At 45.5% G+C, this 20763-nt stretch overlaps 1 protein-coding gene across 7 annotated transcripts in view; it reads left to right on the plus strand.

Moving 5' to 3' along the window:
• Window positions 1-20763, plus strand: part of RP1 (RP1 axonemal microtubule associated) — a 320592-nt gene that overhangs the window by 128637 nt on the left and 171192 nt on the right. For all 7 annotated transcript variants that reach the window (XM_050938879.1, XM_050938878.1, XM_050938875.1 and 4 more), the window contains exons 23-25: window positions 5355-5413; window positions 5773-5817; window positions 9684-9847. In XM_050938879.1, coding sequence (XP_050794836.1) covers window positions 5355-5413; window positions 5773-5817; window positions 9684-9847 — 268 coding nt within the window. The remainder of the gene's footprint in view (window positions 1-5354; window positions 5414-5772; window positions 5818-9683; window positions 9848-20763) is intronic.

A 20763-nucleotide genomic window follows, 5' to 3' on the forward strand; every position in this document is an offset into this window, starting at 1 on the left:
GCGACGGCCAGTGCCCCGCTGCCGAGACCCGGTTCCCAGGGGGTGTCCCTCTTGGGTGTGGAGGACCTGCCCTCCTTCCTCGGCAGGGACCCCATTGACCAACATCTATCTCTGGATGCCGAGGCTGCCGCACGTGCCACAGTGGCTGAGCCCGGCATCATTAGGGGTCCCCTTCCCACTTTCCAGATCCCTGAGACTGGCCAGGAGGAGCCACTGTCCGGCGTCTCAACTATGGAGGCTCCGGATCCTGCCTCTACCTCCTTCCCGAATTCTCTTCCTGATCCCTGCCCTACTCCTGTTGGCCCTGTCCTTGTCCCCCCCCCCACTTCCTGTGATCCAGTGCTTCCCCTGGGAATACCCCCCAAGGAGCGGCTTCACCAGTTTTTTCTTGTCCTGACCCCCCAGAGGCTGCTGTTCTCCTTCCGCCACCCCTTCTTGAATCTGGGAGCAGGGTGGGTTGCGTGGTGTTGGCCCATCTGCTGCCACGTTGGGGGTCTGCCCCCTGCCTGCCCGCCTCGGTGGGCCACGGGGCTGTGACGGGGGCCCCACTGGGAGACAGTCATCGATCAGTGACCTCGCCCCCCCATGCTCTGAGGGAGGAGCTGTGGGAGTTCCTTGAGGACGTCCGTGGCTCCTGTAACAAAGTCCAGCTTGCGCTCCAGCGGTGGGGGGATTTCCATCAGGTCCTCCGGGCCGCGAGGGCCCTCATGGGGGAGGGTAAGAGGACCGGGAAGCAGACCGCCACGGCCTACCGGCGGGTCCGTGTCTTCCGTGACTCTTTACTCACCTACGGGGTAGGTCACGGATTGTTGCGCGGCCTGCCGGAGGCCGTGGGCGTGTCTGTCGGCGAGGATCCCCCCCAGCCCTCCTCATGGCGCCGATCATCCTTGCCACTTTAAACACCCGGGGCTGTAGGATGGGTCTCCGCAGGAGCCAGGTGCTCTCCTTCCTCCGGGAGGGGGGGGTACTCTGTGGTTTTCCTGCAGGAGACCCATATGGATCCGGCCGCTGAAGCTAGTTGGCGGCTGGAGTGGGGGGACGGGGCCTACTTTAGCCACTTCTCGGTCTGCGCGGCTGGAGTGGCGACCCTGTTCTCCCCCGACCTACAGCCCGAGGTGCTGGGGGTCGCCGAGGCTGTGCCGGGTTGCCTGCTGCACCTCCGGGTCCGCATGGAGGGGCTTGTGGTTAATTTCGTCAACATTTACGCCCCGACATCGGGCCTGGAGAGGCTGCGTTTTTATCAGCAGGCGTCCGCCTTCCTCGGCTCCCTGGATTCTCGTGAGTGCCTGGTCCTGGGAGGGGACTTTAACACCACCCTTGAGGAATGGGACCGCTCGGGGACCGAGCAATGCCTGGCCGCTGCGGACGTCCTCCAGTAGATTGTCGAACGCCACTCCCTTGTGGACATCTGGCGCAACCACCATCCGGATGACGCCTTGACGTTCACCTTCATCCGGGTGGAGGCCCATCGGTCGCGCCACCCCCGGCTGGACCGTATTTATCTGCCACGTTTCCACCTTTCACTGGCCCACTCCTCCAGCGTTCGGCCGGCCCCCTTTTCGGATCACCACCTTGCCACCGTGACGGCCTCTCTCTGCGCGGAGAGGCTGGGGCCGGCCTATTGGCACTTTAATAATAGTTTGCTGGAGGATGCGGGCTTCGTGGCGTCCTTCCGGGAGTTCTGGCTGGCCTGGCGAGGGCAGAGGCGTGCCTTTTCCTCGGCGCGGCGGTGGTGGGATCTGGGGAAGGTGCACGCCCAGCTCTTCTGCCGTGACTACACTCGGGGCGCCAGCTGACGGAGGGATGCAGCAATAGGTCAGTTGGAGTGGGAGGTCTTGGAGCTGGAGAGGTGTCTGGCCGCCAGCCCCGAGGATCCGTCCCTCTGCGGAGCGTGCCGGGAGAAGCGGGAGGAGCTCCGGGCCCTCGAAGACCATCGGGCCCGGGGTGCTTTTGTTCGATCCCTCATCCACCTCCTTCGGGAGATGGATCGCGGCTCCCGCTTCTTCTACGCCTTGGAGAAAAGGAGGGGGGCCAAGAAGCATGTCACCTGCCTCCTGGCAGAGGACGGCACCCCCCTAACGGATCCGGTGGAGATGTGCGAGAGGGCCAGGGCCTTCTACGCCTTCTACGCCACTCTTTTCTCCCCGGATCCGACCGATCCTAACGCTTGCAGAGTGCTTTGGGACGAACTCCCGACGGTCAGCACGGGCGACCGGGACCGGCTAGAGCTGCCTCTCACTCTGGCCGAGTTCTCAGAAGCCCTCCGTCACATGCCCACCAATAAATCTCCGGGCTTGGACAGGTTGACCGTGGAGTTCTACCGCGTGTTCTGGGACATCCTCAGCCCAGACCTGGTCACCGTCTGGGCCGAGTCTTTGCAAAGTGGGGTCCTCCCTCTCTCGTGCAGGTGAACCGTGCTGGCCTTATTGCCGAAGAGGGGGGACCTCCGCGACTTACAGAATTAGCGTCCCGTCTCGCTCCTCAGCATGGACTACAAAATTGTTGCAAAGGCCATCTCGATGCGGCTAGGGTCCGTGCTGGCGGACGTGGTCCATCCAGAGCAGACCTCCACCGTCCCGGGCCGCACCATCTTTGATAACTTGTATCTGGTCCGGTACCTTCTGGAATTGGGGTGTAAGGATGATCTGTCGTTAGCCCTCTTGTCCCTGGATCAGGAGAAGGCATTCGACAGGGTGGACCATGGGTATCTCCTGGGCACTCTGCGAGCGTTCGGCTTCGGACCCCTGTTTGTGGGTTTTCTCCAAGTGCTGTACGCTTCTGCGGAGTGTCTGGTCAGGCTCAACTGGACCCTGACCGAGCCGGTCAGCTTTGGGCGGGGAGTGCGACAGGGGTGCCCCCTCCCGGGCCAGCTGTATGCTCTGGCGATCGAGCCCTTCCTCTGTCTCCTCCGCAAGAGGTTGACGGGGTTGGTGCTTCGGGAGCTGGGGCTGCGGCTGGTCCTGTCGGCGTACGCTGACAATGTGCTCCTCGTGGTCCAGGACTCGGGCGACTTGGCTCGGGTGGAGGCTCTCCAGGCTGTGTACTCGGCGGCCTCCTCCGCCCAGGTCAACTGGGTCAAGAGCTCTGGCCTGGTGGTCGGGGACAGGTGGCAGGCGAGCTCCCTCCCACCCACTCTTCAGGCCATCTGGTGGAGCGTGGGTCCGCTGCTCTTTCTCGGCGTTTACCTTTCTGCCACGCATCTGTCTCCGCTGGAGAACTGGCAAGATTTGCAGGGCAGGGTGACGGAGCGGCTCTGGAGATGGACAGGACTACTCCAGTGCCTCTCCCTTCAGGGGAGGGCACTGGTGCTTAATCAACTGGTCCTGTCCATGCTCTGGTACCGGCTCAACACCCTGGTCCCAGCCCCGGATTTCCTGGCCAACCTCCAAACGGCAATTCTGGAGTTCTTTTGGCCAGGGATGCACTGGGTCTCTGCAGGGGTCCTCCACCTGCCCCTGGAGGAGGGGGGGCAGGGCCTGAAGTGCCTACGCACTCAGGTCCATGTCTTCCGCCTCCAGGCCCTGCAGAAGCTCCTGTATGGTGCAGGTAGTCTGGCGTGGAGCGTATTGGCGCATGCCTTCCTCCGCCACTTCCAAGGGCTCCGATATGACCGGCAGCTCTTTTACCTCCATCCGAGAGGTCTTCCGCGAGACATCTCTGGGCTGCCGGTCTTCTACCAAGACCTCCTCAGGACCTGGAAGCTCTTTTCAAGAACCAGGTCCGTGGCGGCCACCGTGGGGGCCGACCTCCTCGCAGAGCCCCTGCTACACAATCCTCAGCTTCGTGTGCAGGTGGCGGAGTCCCCCGCAGTGCGCCAGAGGCTGGTCTTGGCGGGAGTCACCAGGGTCAGAGACCTCCTGGACTACGACCGGGGAGAGTGGCTGGATCCCCTGATGCTCGCTCGGCACATGGGGCTCTCCAGACCTCGTACTCCCCAGCGCATACTTCAGGAGGTGAAGGCCGCTTTACTGCCTGCTGCTCGGGCATACCTCGACCGGGTCCTGCGAGAGGGCACGCCCCGCCCACCCTCCACCCCAGACCCTCTGGACATTTTTATCGGGCCCCTGCCCCGTGGACCCAATCTGCCCCCTCACCCTTTCACTGCCAGCCAGCTGCACGATCTGCAGCCAGTTCTGTTCCAGGCCACGCCACGGAAACATCTGTACACGCTCGTGCTCCACACCCTTCACTACCTCACCCTCGTGTCCCACCCCGATACCAAATGGTGGGACCTCCTGCCACCTCTCCAGGGTGAGAAGCCCCGGTGGGCCAGCTTGTACTCTGCCCTGGTCCCGAGGCCTGCCAGGGATGTCAGTTGGCGGCTCCTTCACGGGGCCGTGAGCACGGGCTTGTACTTGGCGCGGTTCACCCCTGTCCCTAACACCTGCCCTTTCTGTGGCGAGAAGGAGACCTTGGTGCACATTTATTTGGAGTGCGCCAGGTTGCAGCCCCTGTTCCGGCTCCTCTTGAATATCTCATTGCTTTTTTGGTTGCACTTTTCCCCTCACCTTTTTATCTACACACTCCCCATCTGTGGCCCCACGAAGTCGCGGGATCTCCTTATCAACCTCCTCTTAGCCCTGGCCAAACTAGCCATCTACAACACCAGGGAGAGGAGGTTGGCCGACAGGATTTCCTGTGACTGTTGGGCCTATTTCCGTTCCTCCATCTGTTCACGCATTCGGGCACAGTTCCTCTGGGCGGCATCCACTGGCTCCCTTGACGCCTTCGAGGAGCAGTGGGCATTGTCCAGGGTTCTCTGCTCAGTGTCCCCATCAGGTTCCCTTAGTTTAGCCCTATGACCTCACTCCCGATCCTGTTTTTTCATTAGTTGTCCCACGTAATTACTTGGTGTCCCAGACCTGTGGGTCCTCCCCTTAGGCTGAGGGGAGGTCCTTTAGAAGCCTGCCCACCCCCCTGGATACCAGTAGGACCAGACTCCTGTACCTCACTGGTCTGAGTCTGTCACACTTTGTTAGAGTATGGGATAGACAGTGCTTATCCAAACCCTCTTCAAAATAAGACACCTTTGATTTTGATTCACCTGTTATGGTTGAGGCTGGGATCTTATTTTTTCCACACCAGTTCTCTGCTATCTTGAATGTTGTCTTTAGGCCCCAATCCTGCAAAGGTACAGTTTATGTCAGCAAGGGCTCTTAAACCTGCACAGTCCCTTTGTAGGTTGGAGGTCTGAATTTGTACTATGTATCAAACTGCACTGCACCTGCTCCAGAGACAATTCCCCTGCTACTACACAGGTTTAACATTCAAAATAATCCTCCAATCATTCAGTTACATGCAGTGAAGAATAAATTGATTCCAATCTTCTTTCTTATTTGCTTGCTTATGCTCAGGTGGCTTCCATTTGTGTCCCAGGGAATAATTCACTCAGAAATCGAGCTCTACCCTGAAGGTAAGGGTTATTGTTACATTATGGAGATGAAATCAATAATTTGTATGGTTTTCTCAGAATCTTTGTGCTGAATTTATACTTAAAATTTAACCTTAACCCTTTTGCAGCTTTCATATTTCCATTTCCTAGGCAAGTTTTTATATATGTGTGTGTTTATTATATTATATTATATTATATTATATTATATTATATTATATTATATTATATTATATTATATTTTATAATTAGGAGGTGAGAGAGGGAGGATTTGCTTATGCAGGAGCCCAAAGGTTAATATCACTCTATCTTTCCTTCCACCTTTTCTTAATGTAACCAGCCAGGTCTATTATTAACTGCACTTCATATTTTATTTTTGGCAGAACTGCAAATAAATCGTCAGCTGAAAATGCAAGATGAAGCAAATGGTAAATCCTGCTGCTGCCTTCTGTATTCTAATCAAGAGTGTCTCTGTTTCAGAACTACCTGCCTTGCACATCTTTTGCCTATTTATTTGCTTTTACATTTTTAATTACAATACACAATTAGACTGTTGCAGTAAGCCCTGAACTCTTCATTTTGATTTAAATGATAAATCACTTCAGTGGTGCTATTTGAAAATTCTTTTCCTTATTCTGTCATTTTTCATGCCAATAATTTTGGGGTCTTTCACTGGTTATCTGGGCATTTATAATTTTCCTAGTAATTAATGATAATCCATCTGAATTTTACTTTTTTTAGTTAATCTTTCCATCATGGCTCTGTGGCATCTGTCACCCAAGGCCATGTATAATTAGCTCTTTCCATTAGTTCTCCACTTTCCAATTCTACCTGCAATTTCTTGCTTGCCCAGATTGACTTTTCTGTCCTGATAAAATTACGTTACATATATCTGAATAACACACAACTTCCCCCCCACCCCCGGCTGTAAGGAATATTTTATGCTGTAGCTTGCGCAACAATTTAGAAGATGTCAGGAAAAAGTTTTAAAATGTGTTCATAATTCTCTGTAGCAATCAAGATATCCACTGAGACCCAAGTACCTCTTTTCAAGTGGTGTTCCTGAGGCAAATCCTTAATTATAAAATTTGTATCTATTCCGCAAATTATATTCAAATCCACATTTTACTTGTATAAATTTTATTTTGAATAAGAACTACTTTTTCCTTCATCCTTTATTGCCTTTCTCAGAAAGAACATTTTCTTTGCATTTACCAGGCTCTGTGCTGGGGCTTGCTCGTTAATACTGCTATAGTTCCACCAATCCAGTTCCTAGTCTTTAGTCAGTTTTAGAAGGAACTCTGTCTAGTTCTTCTTGTGTTCAGAGAACTGGACACTACATTGTATCAATTCAGCCAAGTGTGTCTGACCATGCAATAAAATCACTGCATATAGAAATGGCCACTTAAGTCTATAAAAATGATGGGGAGTGGGGTTCTAAGCTTATGATGCATTCAGTTCACTTATTTTCAGTGGACATCACAGGCTAGGGCCTGCAAAGAGCACTCTGAGTTTAGCATTTTGACCCTGATCCAGAACCAGAATAAGCACTGTCTTGCTGGCTGGTAGAGCTGGTTGATAAAAATCTGAGTACTTTTTCTTTCTGTTGAAACTGAGATGTTTTGTGAATACTTATTGGCTTTGATGAAAATATCCTCAGTTCTAGGCTATATGAGAAATGAGCCAATCCTAGAATGCCACTAGCCCAGTGGTTAGAGTACTTACCTGGCACTTGGAAGGCCTAGGTTTAAATTCTTGATTCAGAGCAGGGACTTAAACCTGGACTCCAACATCCCAAGTTAGACTGGGGACTCTATTCTATTGGATGGTCAATTATTTATACACAATGTAACAACTCCAACAGGAAATATTGAGATAGAAACTGACTGATTTTATAGACCATCCCAGTGGTTAGGGCACTTGCTTCCACTTGGGGATTAGAAAGTCTTGAGATCCTTATCCATACATACACTTCACTGTATCATTCTCCTTGTCTGTCTTTATTACTGTCTTCTCCACTGCCACACGCTCCTTTTACTTCTGCATCTCTTCTTATACCAAACAACAAATCACATTTCAAAACCTTTAGGAGATCAGTGTAAGGAAGATGGGTGCAAACCAAGACCCCCAACATGCCTTTGGGAAAATTCATACCTGGCTGAGATTAGGATTTGGACTTCAGTGATGGCCTCATACTGCATAACAGTACAAATTTAAACCTGAATCCAGATATCCCCATCTTTTGAGAGTTTCAGCTCAGGAGGCACAGCTGAACTTCACCGCGTAGGCCCGTTTCTACTTGTAAAAGGTTCTTTTAGGGATGTCTCCTCTGCATTTCCCAAAGCTGGGCAGAATGTCCAGACTTGAGAGCACTAATAATGCTACTCCGAGACTGCATTGCCTACCTTAAGGACACAAATTGAGGATCATAACTGCCCCTCTTCTCCCACCCTCCCCAAACCTAAGCACAACAATCTCACACTACCTAAGTAGATTTTAGGAGAAAGTTCTGTACTGACATCATACTAACATGATGAGCAGTCTTTAGAATGTAGGAGGATAGACTTTTGGGACACTATAATTGAGGCAACATAGAAATCCAGGCAAAAAAATATTTTTTTAGCACATTTAAAATTTTGCACCGCAGTGTCTTTCCAGAAAATTTTGGAACTCAGAATTTGAACTGAGGTACAATATGCTACATTTTATATCTTGTCAATAATGTTCTTTATTTGTCGTGTTATCTCTTAAGTAACGAGACTCCTTTCTTTGCCAGCCAAACGACCCCAAAGTAACCCAGGCTTTCTGAAAAGTAAAATTACATTGTTGGGAAATAGAATAGGCAGATTTTCATTTTTAAAAATAGTCTTATACACTGAGGAATAGGGAGTCCTTCAGAATCCCCCTTTTCACCTCTTTAATTCTTCTACCTCCAGTATTTTGGGGATAATCCTTCCTCCAATGGAGATGAATGTATCTCCTGCCACCTGTAAATGTGGTTCCTTTGCTAGGAAAGTGGGTCTGTAGCAATTGACGTGAGGGGGAAATTTTTCAAAGGTACGAAGGGGAGTTAGTTAGCTGCCCAACTCCCATTGCCTTTCAATGGGAAATGGGTCTTTAGCTTCCCTCGTGTGTTTGAAAATCTCCCATGAGGTCCTTATTCTCCCCCCTGCCTCCCCCCCCAAAACTTGCTATATCATTTTTAGTGGGAACCCAGCTCTTATTAGCATGGAAAATAGGAGATCACACTCTCTATCCCAGCTCCTCCCCCAGGTTGCAGTAGAGCCACTGCCCAAAATAAAACATTTTGATCTAATTCCTGAGTCTTGACTCATGTGGCAATTAACAACCCAAGGCTTTTTATTAATGAAACTGCAGTGTATACCATGGTGTTTATCTACAACAAGTCTGTGGGCTAGGATTTTATTTTGCTTTCTCCAAACTGTTTTGCTTTCTCCAAAATGAATTAAAGTCACTAGGTGGAACCTGTTGTACACACACGGCAAAAAGCACAGTAAAAGAAATGCAGAGAGTTCATGATTCCCGCTTCTCAGATGTAGGAGCACAATTTCTCTTTGTGAATTGATCTTCTTAATGAGATTAGTATTAAGCCGACTGCAGATATTTATATAATATGTATGCAGTGTATTGCAGACAAAATGGCATTAAAGTATACAGAGATCAGGGATGCCTTATATGAGTGGCTCACAAACTTTTGTGGACCTTTCCTTTAACATAGAGATCCACTCACAGATGATCTCAAACCCACACTTCCCCTCTGGCAGCTAGAGTGCTTGGTTGCATGACACACTAATATTTGGGCAGAGATAAGGAGACAAGATGATAATTTTGACTTAATTCAAATATTTGTAAAGGTTTTGAAATGTTCTGATACTTTTTGTTCCTATGGAATATATGGGCAGCAGCCAAGAGGATTGTGATCCAAATCCTGCAGGAAAGGATCCTCCCACATCCATCACAGCTGCTTCAGGTGGGAAACTGCCAGAAATCTCAAGAGAGCAGCCAGTTCTCATGAGATTTCCAGCCTAACTTTGCAGACTTGAGGAGAGACCAAGATAAGCATCTGAGCTGTTGGATCCTTATCCAAGCAGAACCTGAATTTCCAACATTATTTTGCAATTCAGCCAGCATTTCTCCGAACACCATTGCTTCTCAGGTGCACAATAGTTACAGTCCCCTGAGACTTTGTCATGCATGATTTGCAGTAGGCAGCTCCCCAGCCACATAGCAGTTACTGTGATAAAAGTGTTTCCATTTTATTTTTACTCTGCAGAAGGAGACTGGAAGATTACTGTAGTCACTGGGGGCTTCCAAACAGCTGGCACAACAGCAACAGTGTCCCTTTACGCTTATGGAGAAAACAAGTCTTCTGGTCCTATTATTCTGGGATCTGGGAAGCACCAGCTGTTTAATCCCAACAGTGCAGATACATTCAAGGTACAGTTCTGTTTTATATAAACATTGGAGAATTTACTTACAAGACATATTTAAAACGGGTTTACTCAAAAGTGGATAATATTAATAAAAAGGAGGTTTTTGTTTTGCTGAATCGTTCATGAATGCTGCATGAAAATTTCCTGGCAGAATGGTGGCATCGTATATTTTTGGGGAGAGTCAAGTCAGCATATGCGGGGAAAAGCGCATCAAGCAGAAGAATCTTGGAACTTGCTTCCTGTGGCTCTAGGAACTAGCTTCCTGTGGCTAGAATTCTAATTTTAAATAAGCAGAGTTTACGTGTGAGGCAGAAAATCATTTCCTTTTCTTGGATCCATTCTTGATGTCATATTAATAAGGTAGGGCTAAATTACGGCTTGTCCTGCACAGGGTTTGAGGGTAGTAAGAGTCTCGCTCCCCACCCCACACCCAGTACTCCTATATGAGCTAGCTGCACCTTAGGCCCAGGGACACGGAAGTAAGCACCGATACCCCTTCTTAGTCTCTCCTTGGAGTTGGTGGTTGGGGAGGAATTGGGAATGGGCAGAACTTCCTGCCAAGCCCTCAGTGATGTGTGTGCTAATTTACTGCCCAGGAGCAATGAGGAAGGAAGGCAAGGAAATTGTGACTCTTGAGGGGTGTCTCAGGGACACAGTGCTTCCACAGGGCCTCTCTTCGGGGTGGTGCAGTTACACAGTTACATCAGGGTTGTGCCTAAAATCACCTAGTCCATAGTATGTTACTTAGGTTGCTGTAGGATAAGGCACAGGAAGCGAATGATGGAGAATCACTACCAGTCACATGGCAATAGGAGGTGCTTTCTTTGTGAATTATATCTTGTGCTTTCCAGTTTGAAGAGCAAAAATTAACTAAGGCAGATTCTCCCAGTGGAGTGTTGCACACGGGGCCTGATCCTCCTCTCACTTACACGGATGTAAATAAGTAATAACACCACTATCATAACCTTAGTCCCAGATTTGGACCTTAGCGTCCAAAATATGGGGGTTAGCATGAAAACCTCCAAGCTTAGTTACCAGCTTGGACCTGGTACTTGCTTCCACCACCCAAAAAATTAGAGTGTTTTGGGGCACTCTGGTCCCCCTGAAAAACCTTCCCTGGGGACCCCAAGACCCAAATCTCTTGAGTCTCACAACAAAGGGAAATAATCCTTTTTCCCTTCCCCCCCCTCCAGGTGCTCCTGGAGAGATACACAGACACAAGCTCTGTGAATCCAAACAGAGTGACTCCCCCTCTCCGTTCCCAGTCCTGGAAACAAAAGCACTTTCCTCTTCACCCAGAGGAAATGCAAAATCAGGCTAGCAAATCCAACACACACAGATCTCCCCCTGATTTCTTCCTCCCACCAATTCCCTGGTGAGTACAGACTCAATTTCCCTGAAGTAAAGAAAAACTCCAACAGGTCTTAAAAGAAAGCTTTATATAAAAAAGAAAGAAAAATACATACAAATGGTCTCTCTGTATTAAGGTGACAAAATACAGGGTCAATTGCTTAAAAGAATATTGAATAAACAGCCTTATTCAAAAAGAACACAAATCAAAGCACTCCAGCACTTATATTCATGCAAATACCAAAGAAAAGAAACCATATAACTTACTATCTGATCTCTTTGTCCTTACACTTAGAAACAGAAGATTAGAAAGTAAAACTACTTCTCCAAAGCTCAGAGAAAGCAGGCAGACAGAAAACAAAGACCTCAGACACAAAATTCCCTCCACCCAAAGTTGAAAAAAATCCAGTTTCCTGATTGGTCCTCTGGTCAGGTGCTTCAGGTGAAAGAGACATTAACCCTTAGCTATCTGTTTATGACAACCACTGAAGTCAGTGCAGTTACAGTGATGTAAAACTGGTGTAAGCAAGGTCAAAATCAGACCCCGAGTGAACATTATGGTGACATTCATGTCTGTCTGAAGGTAGAATTTAACCCTTCCTGAACCCATCGCTCAGAACAAGTGAACAGGTTCAGTTAAATTTAAATATCATCTTGAATATTTACGTGCCCCTTAAATGAAACCTTTCTGAAGTTTTATAACAGTTTGGTTAATGCCATTAGCTAACAGCTTGTTACCTGCCTACTCAGTCTGTTGGAGGGTAGTGACTAGCTCATTAACCTATTTTTCTCCTCCTCGTACGGAATGCAGTGCTGCTCCCTCCAGGTGGATTTCCTGTTCAGGGTTCACCTTGTTCCTCCATGCAGTGCAGCAAGACCTGGTACCAGGACCACTAGGCCTGCTGGTCTGTTCTCAGCAGAACCAGATTCCCAGTTAAACAAAGAGTATAAAAATTACACCCATTTTAGGACCCAAGTGTAGAGGGAGGTTTGTGTAAGTGAATATCAGGCCTTTTAAACTTTAGTGACCCTTGGGGAAGCTTCTGCTTGACATACAACCCAGAATTCACCAAAAATAGCAAAACCTGCAGGCCGGCCAGATCCGTCTCACCTTCTCATGAGAACCGCACTTCTCAAGTTTAACTGCTGCTTACAGATGATGGTGATGATAATCAGAGAGCAGATAAATGTAAGCAGCATCCCTTTCCCTAAACGACTTCTTTCATAATCTTAAATGATGGATTTAATAAGCTCATTTATTTATTTTTAGTAATCTACAAGGCAGAAAATCATACTCTCCAAAAACGTGTTAGTATTTTACAGTATTGCAAGGCCAGGGGCGGCTCTAGGTATTTTGCCGCCCCAAGCACCGAAGGCAGGCTGCCTTCTGTGGCTTGCCTGAGGGAGGTCCCCAGTCTTGTGGATTCGGTGGCAGCCTGCTGGGGGTCCACCGAAGCTGTGGGACCAGCGGACCCTCCACAGGCATGCCTGCCTGCCGCCCTCGCGGCAACTGGCAGAGCGCTCCCCCACAGCTTGCCCCCCCAGGCACGCACTTGGCTTGCTGGTGCCTGGAGCCGCCCCTGTGCAAGGCATCCGCCTATTGTGCTGTTTTCTAAGAACATCCTATAATAATTTAGTATCAGTTACTAGCACAAAAAACTGTGGAGTTGTTGGAAAGTAGGATGTTACCTACTGCTATTTCTTACACATCGGTTGTTTCATCCATCCTTTGGGGGAATCCTGGCCCCAGTGGAGTCAATGCAAAACTCCTGTTGACTTCTGAGAGGCCAAGATTTTATCCCTCATTTAGGAATCTGCTATATGTGGTCTCTGAACGCCATTTAACTTGCATCTGATCGTATATAGCATTGATATCTGTTTTGGGGTTGTAGTGAGGCTTTTGTTTTTGTTTTTATAAACCGTGTTACTGATTTTTACAGAAAACCGTAAGAATGTATCATTAAATTTAATGGAAAAAACAGAATACACATATGTCCTGCAGAAGGACAATAAAATACCCTCCATTTTCTAACGTCCCTTAGTCACAATTGCTGCCACAAGGTGTGGCAGGGAAATTGGCCACAAGTCCCACAAAAAGAATGAGATAAAATAAAAAAACTGAGCCAGACTCCAAAGTAGGAAAGAACAGTCCTCACAAAAATCAAGATTATAATAAGCTCACAGATAGCAACGTTAACTTCATATGCACTAGTGTAGTTTGTGAAGTATCTGAACATTCTCTCTAAAGCCAACACAGCAAATATTCAAGAACATCAAAGAAAGCAAACATGGGGTGTGTGTGTGTGAGACAGAAGGGGATTAAAGTCCAAAGGTAACTAAAATCAAAATCTTTTCTGAGAAATCTGTAACCAAGACTTTGATTTATATGAGACCTAATTGTGATGTCACTTTTACAGGTTTTACACAGTGGGCCAGCTCCACTTATTTCTGATTCACACTGGTGTAAGTGAGTAGAACAGTTCGTGAATATTTTTGAGATTTAGAGTTTTCATCCTGACTCAAGATGGGAAGAAATTTTGAACTCTAGAAAATATTCCTGGGGTGGGGAAAATATTTCCTGCCTGGCTCTATAAGTGAGATCAAAATCATCTTGTGGGTGTGCATGGCACTTTACAGGTGTAAAGTATGGCAAGGATCTTTCCCTAAGGTATTAACAGTTTAATTGCAACAGAAAAAATTTAGTGGAGATAGTTTATTGTCTTGTGATGGGGAACATCCTTGTTTCTGGCTGGAGTCTAAGGTTCTGGGCTCACAAGGTAGCTGTTTTCTGGCTGCAGCACATTGGAGGTAGCTTTCTAGTGCTTTTCTTTCCAAGCATAGGCCAATGGGAAGATTTACTGTTGCAATATCTGCCCTCCCTGGTATGCTCATTCTACAAGAACAGGTTTTCCCTGAGTGGTTCTGATAATTTCCCCATGGGCTGAAAGAGGCTATACTACTACTTGAGGATGGTTTTCTGCTTTTGACATTACTCATGCATGATTTTCAGTGAATAATTATTCTGTGGAGAATCACACTTTTCCTCTAATAAAGAATGTTGCTCTGCCAAGGGGTTAGAGTTTGTTTCAAAATTTTAATCTGGTTTCCCCTGTTTACTTCTGCTGCCTCCACAGTATCCAGACTTTTTCCAAAATACTGATCCTGGAAATGTCTTGAGCAACTAAACTTTTATTGTATTGTAAATTATATTTAAAAGCTAGCCCTATGATACATGATGATGCGTCCTCATATTCTGCTTGAAAAAATCCTCTCTGTGTGATTTTTTCTAGTGTTTGATTATGGCACACTATCTCTTTCCCGCTTCCAAAGAGAAATGGCCAGAGGAACGTTAGCTATTACTTTTGTTACAATCTTGGAGCCAGATTCTTCCACCCTTAGCAACATTGACTTCAGTGGAGCAGCACTGTTTTACATCAGCTGAGATTCTCGCCCAATCGGTCTGCTCGTAGAGTAAGGTTACTAACCTGCTTACTAAGGGTTTCCCCAGGCCCCTTCTGTCAGACTGCAAGCTCTTTGGGGCAGCATTAGCCTTTATGGTGCTGGGCACATTATTAAAATAATAATTAAGAGAAAGATTAATATGAATAAGAATGCATGAACTTTGGTGACTTAAAATCTGTGGCTTTGTTTTTCACAATTAGGGACTCTGTTTATAACAAGCCCAGCTGAATCCCCTTATCCAAAAACCTCAAATTTTGGGGGGAGAACTGAGAAATGTGGATCAAATCCTTATCTGAATTTTGTGGCATGGGCCCCCTCTCTAATGGACAGCACTGCATCTCTCTCCATTTGCACTAGTTAGAGTCCTTTGATTTTCTCTGAAGTGCCTGTTTGAAATACTGTCACAGTCTATTGTGGCAAAGTGCCTGATTTTAGAAATAAGCACAAATCTATTGTGGGGCCTTTCTCAATACTTGCAAAGACACTTGATCACACTGCTCTACAGCCAAAATGCTTCTGAAATAAATGTAGTCCAACTTTACTAATTCTGGGTCACTGAGAACGAAAATGATGCTTATAATTGTTGATTGAATCTAGTTTTCAAGATATGCTATTGGGTCAGTATATACGACCTTTGACTTGGGAATGGCTGAGGATAAGTGAGTTATAAAGGGAAGGGATCTCAATTTAAACCAGAAATGACTAAAATACATCTTTGACTGGATCTATGAAGAAATCTATGACTGGGTTTGGACAGTACTTGCTTTTTAGGCAAAACAATGAATGATGCAATCTGAAGCTGGTATTGTGTCATACATGATATGAATTGCATCATATTATTCCTAGAAGTCATGGATGATGCAATCATAATGAAGCTTACATCACTCTGCTGAACAAATTGCCCTATATCAGCTCTAGAAATCATACAGTGTCATGCTCTCTTATTTGTCAGTGTTTGATTTTTGCAAAGGAACACATTTCTGTTTAGCCAAAGTGAGCAGAGTTGCCTCGTACTTGTGTGAACAGTGCAGATAACTTCTGCTATGTTTGTGGTGAAGTGACTTTTGCATCACAAAAGCATAGTATAACCACTATAGTTAAGAAAGCCTATCACCTTTCTTTTGGCTGCAAAATTGGAGATCAGGACAAGAGGTGGGCCCCACACATATGCTGCAACATTTGTGCAACAAATGGTTGAACAGGAAAAGGAAATCTATGCCTTTTGCAGTGCCAATGATTTGGAGAGAACCAACAGATCATACCAGCAATTGTTACTTCTGTATGGTGCCTCCAGTTGGGAAAGGTGTGTCAAAGAAGAAAAAGTGGACTGTGCATTATCCAAACGTTCCATCAACTATACGCCCAGTACCCCACGGAGAAGGACTGCCGGTTCCTGATGCACCAGAATCATTCTCACTTGAGTCAGACGAGGAAGAGGAAGAGGATGAAACTTCTGGTCCTGAACCATCAATGTCACAGGACCCACATTTTCTCCCATCCTCCTCTGAACCACACCTCATAACACAAGGTGAACTGAATGACTTTGTCAGGAATTTGGAATTACCCAAGAGTAAGGCAGAGCTGTTGGGCTCCAGACTAAAGCAGTGGAATCTCCTGGCAGGCTATCAGGGCAAATGGAGCCCATCAATGCTTGCAGACTATTGCTGGACAGTGACAAGAGATGCTCCATTTAATGAATACAAGAGACAAGCCAAGAAGTGCTGAGTAGACACTGAATAGGACTAAACGATGTACATAATAGTTTTTTGCCTTTTGTTTCATAATAAATTTTATTTATATAACCCTTTTGCTGATTTTTAAAGTGTTACATAAACAGGACGGGTGAAATATTATCATGTAAAGCAACCATAGGTAAGACCTAGGTTTACAATTTATGATTAAAACTCTACTATCTACACAATATACATAGACATAAAATGTAAAAACTTAAATATCTTAGAAACAGTAGCCAATCAGTTGTTTTAATTGTCATATTTGAATTCAGCACATCAAAATACACAATAAATATCACATTTTATCTCTGAAGCAGACGACTTCTCAAAAATTGTAGACCAGTGTCATAAAATGTAATGAATATATTGTTCGTGTGAAGGTATTGTAGCAAAGTATTAAAAGCTGTCTTTTCCCTTCCAATTATTAGTGATTTATTGGTAAATGGTACTATTATTTCCATAAAGTGCACATTATATTTTACTGCACTGCACACTGAATTTATAGTGCTATATTTATTTGTTAAGTTTTCATTTTGGTTGCATTCTGTTTAAGTAACTATATATTCCTATCGGGCTGATTCAAAAGAGAAAAGACTCAATCGGCTATTAGTATATCGGATCTAAGGATATGTCTGCATTGGGAAAAAAAGATTAAAAATAGCAGTGAAAATATGGCAACTTGGCTTTTAACTAAGGTTAGCAGCTTGAGTTAACCCTCTGGTTCTCTAACCAGCTAGCTGAGTATTCCTCCAGAATAGGGCAATCCCCAAAATGACATCAATACAATATACTAGCTCTATTCCACACACTTCTAAGCACTCAGGGACAGCAGACAGGACATGACTTGAGCAGTGCTGTGCTCCGGCTATCCCTGGTTGCCAAAATGACACTTTAGGTCCCAAGACAGTTGGATACAACTTAGGGCATCCCTGAGGCTCTAACAAGTCTAGCCAGCTGAAATATATCCCCAGCCAAGATCAGGGGATGTAAAGGTGGCATAAAGCTACCTCCTCTAGTTCATGGTTCATAAATTCCAAGGCTGGAAGGGGTGATTGTGATCATCTAGTCTGACCACCTGTATAATACAGGCCATAGAACTTCCCTGAAAAAATGCCTAGAGCGGATCTTTTAGACAAACATCCAGTCTTGATTTTAAAATGGCCAGTGATGGAGAATCCACCACAACCCTTGGTAAATTGTTCTACTGGTTAATTACCCACTCTGTTAAAAATTATGCCTTATTTACCTGAATGTATCTAGCCTCAATTTCCAGCCATTGGATCATGTTATACCGTTCTCTACTAGACTGAAGAGCCCATTTTCAAATATTTGTTCCCCAAGTGGGCTCTTATCGACTGTAATCAAGTCACTCCCTAACTTTCATTGTTAAGCTAAATAGATTGAGCCAAACTCGTCATCTCATTAAAAAAACATATCAAGTTAGTTTGACAGGATCTATTTTCCATAAACCCATGTTGATTGGCATTAATTTTATTACCTTCCTTTAATTCTTTATTAACTGAATCCCATATCAGCTGCTCCATTATCTTGCCCAGGATCGATATCAGACTCACATATCTATAACTACCAGGTCATTCCATTTACCCTTTTTAAATATTGGCAATACATTAGCTTTCTTCCGCTCTTCTGGAACTTCCCCAGTGTTCCGGAACTTAATAAAAAACAACATTAGTAGTCCAGTGAGCTCTTCAGATAGCTCTTTTAAAACTCAAGGATGTCTGATTTTAAAATGTTTATCTTGGACAGCTTCCATTTAACATCTTCCTGAGATGCTAGTGGAATGGAAAGAGTGTCATCATATGATATGATTATATCTGTTCTTTTTCCAAACAAAGAACAGAAATATTTATGTAACATTTCTATTTTTCTACATTATTATTGATAATTCTATTCTTTCATCTATTAATGGAACAATACTATTGTTAGGTTTCTTTTTGTTCCTAATATACTTAAAACCAACTTCTTATTGTCCTGAACTCTGCTGGCCTTAGATTTCTTCTTGCTTCCCTCATCAATTTTCTACAATTCCTAACTTCTGATTTATTACACTCTAATTCCTTTTCCTTCCATTTGTTATATATTATTATTTTTATTTTTTCTAGCTGCCTTCACTTCCCCTCTACAATTTTTTTTTAACGAATATGGCCTTCTTTCTAGATTGTAGGATTGTGGCTTTTGGAGCATCTAGGAAAGTGTTCTTAAACAATTTCCAATTATCATTTACATTTTTCTGATGAAATTCTTGCTCCCAGCTGATTTGGCTCCTAATTGTTTTCAGCTTTATGAAGTTGGCCCTTTTATAGCACCAATTATGTATACCACTGGGCTGGACTTCATACTATTTGCACATTATAAATGTGATCAAGCCATGATCACTCATACGTAAGCTACCATTAATTCTTAGTTCTGTGAACTGTTCGTCTTTATTTGTCAAGACAAGCTCTAATAAAGAATTACCTGTTGTTGGATGCAATGCCTTTTGTTAGGAAATTATCTATAATATTTAGAAATTCCAAGGATGTTTTAGTACTGGCAGCATGAGACCTTCAGTATATGTCACTCATATTGAAGTGCCCCATAATCACACAGCTTTCCCCCCGATACATTATAGATAGGTGCATAAAGAGCCAGTCATTCTGTTCCCTAGTGTCATTTGGTGGTTTGTAGCAGACACCAACTAATACCCCATGCAACAGGGTAGCTGTCCCATTCAATGAAACTGGACTCAGCTCTCCTGTTCCAGTCCAGGAGCTCCCAGTTGGGCCAGTTAAGAGGGCAGAGCAGCACTTAGGGGTTATAAGAGACCTAGTGAGAAAGAGATGTAAGGAGTCAAAGCAGACTGAGTCAGAGAGGAGAAAGGCAGGAAAGGAGAACTGCCAGAGATGGAAGGTTTTTCCTGGGAGAGTTCTGAGGGCAGGAGAAGTAGCAGAGGGACTTAACCACTGGCACCTCCTAACATGGAGTTACTGGGGACCCAAGAGGGAAACTGAGGCAAGGGGCCACTTGCAGACCCTGAGCCCACAAGGGGGCACCTGGAAGAAGGCCACTTTATTTGTTAGGACATTGATCCGTAAGCATTCAAGATAATTTTCTGAGTTATCAGTGACTTGGAAACAAGTAATGCCATTTTCAACATAGAGTGCCAGTCCCCCTCCCCTTTTGCCTACTCAGTCTTTCCTGAATAGATGTAAACATTGATTTTAACATTCCCGTTATGCAGATCATCCCCCCAGGTTTCCATAATACCAACTAGATTGAATATATGTTCATAAATGAGCAATTCCATTTCTTCTTGTTTGTTACCCTGGCTCCTAACACTGGTGCATAGACAATTAAAGAATTTCTTCTTTCATGTCCTTTGGTTGCTTGATTAATTTTGCTCTCAACATCTTGATTTAGTTTTAAATGAGTTGAGTCCTGAACCAAGCATAGTTTAATCAGTTCCAAGAATCAGACCCACAGAGAGAACAGCATTAAGAAGATCTCATCTAAACCTCTCCTATGAGGTCTCTGGAGAAAAGGAAAACTTAATTTATCCTCAGTACATGAGGTAACTGAATATAGGTGGGGTAACACAGTCAACCACGCTCCATCATGAAACACTGTTGTGCTTCAGTTCTCCTGTAGAATAGTTCCCCGACTGGGGTTTTAGCCTTCCCTTGCTAGTGTGGTAACTTGTAAATGATTGATTTCAAGTTTTGCTCCCCCGCCAGACCTCTATGGCAACTAAACAATCTTCCTGCCTCTTGCTGGATTACAGCTCTTTCCTCAGGCTCAGTGGTTGTTTCAGGCACCTCCTTGGACAGTTCTTTTCCAATCCTCTCCAGGCTCTCTGACTCTATGGTCCCCTTTTCAAGGCCCGGTCAGTCCTTTTTCTGTCCGTGCAGAGCTTCAGGTGGCACTGAAGGGGAACCAAGGCCTTTCCTGTCCTCTGGGTGCCAGCCCAGAAACCTGAAGGATGCAATGGTTGTCTACAGCTTTTGTATCACTTTTCCCTAGCTGACTTTCTATTCTACTCTGTTCTTATACTGCTCCATCACTGTAGTATCTGAGTGCTTTCCAGTAGTGTATTAAGTGACACTATTAACATCTGTCATGTATGGTTTGGTCTCTCTCTCATTCTCTCTCTGGGGAAGAATTGCATGTGCAGTGTTTACATTTGGTAGGATTGTTTATTTAAATGTACATGCTGCTTTTATACAATTACTTTTATATTAGAGAAGGAAAGATTGAAGGAGTGCACTTCTACTTGGAATGGAAGGTGGTGAGGTTTAGTGAGGGGCCTTAGTTCTCATGGGAGTTCATTCTGTAGTCTTGGACCAGAACTTGAGAAAGCTCATAGACTTTAAGGGCA

This window comes from Gopherus flavomarginatus, chromosome 2 (assembly GCF_025201925.1).
Source record: "Gopherus flavomarginatus isolate rGopFla2 chromosome 2, rGopFla2.mat.asm, whole genome shotgun sequence".
NCBI lineage: Eukaryota > Metazoa > Chordata > Testudines > Testudinidae > Gopherus > Gopherus flavomarginatus.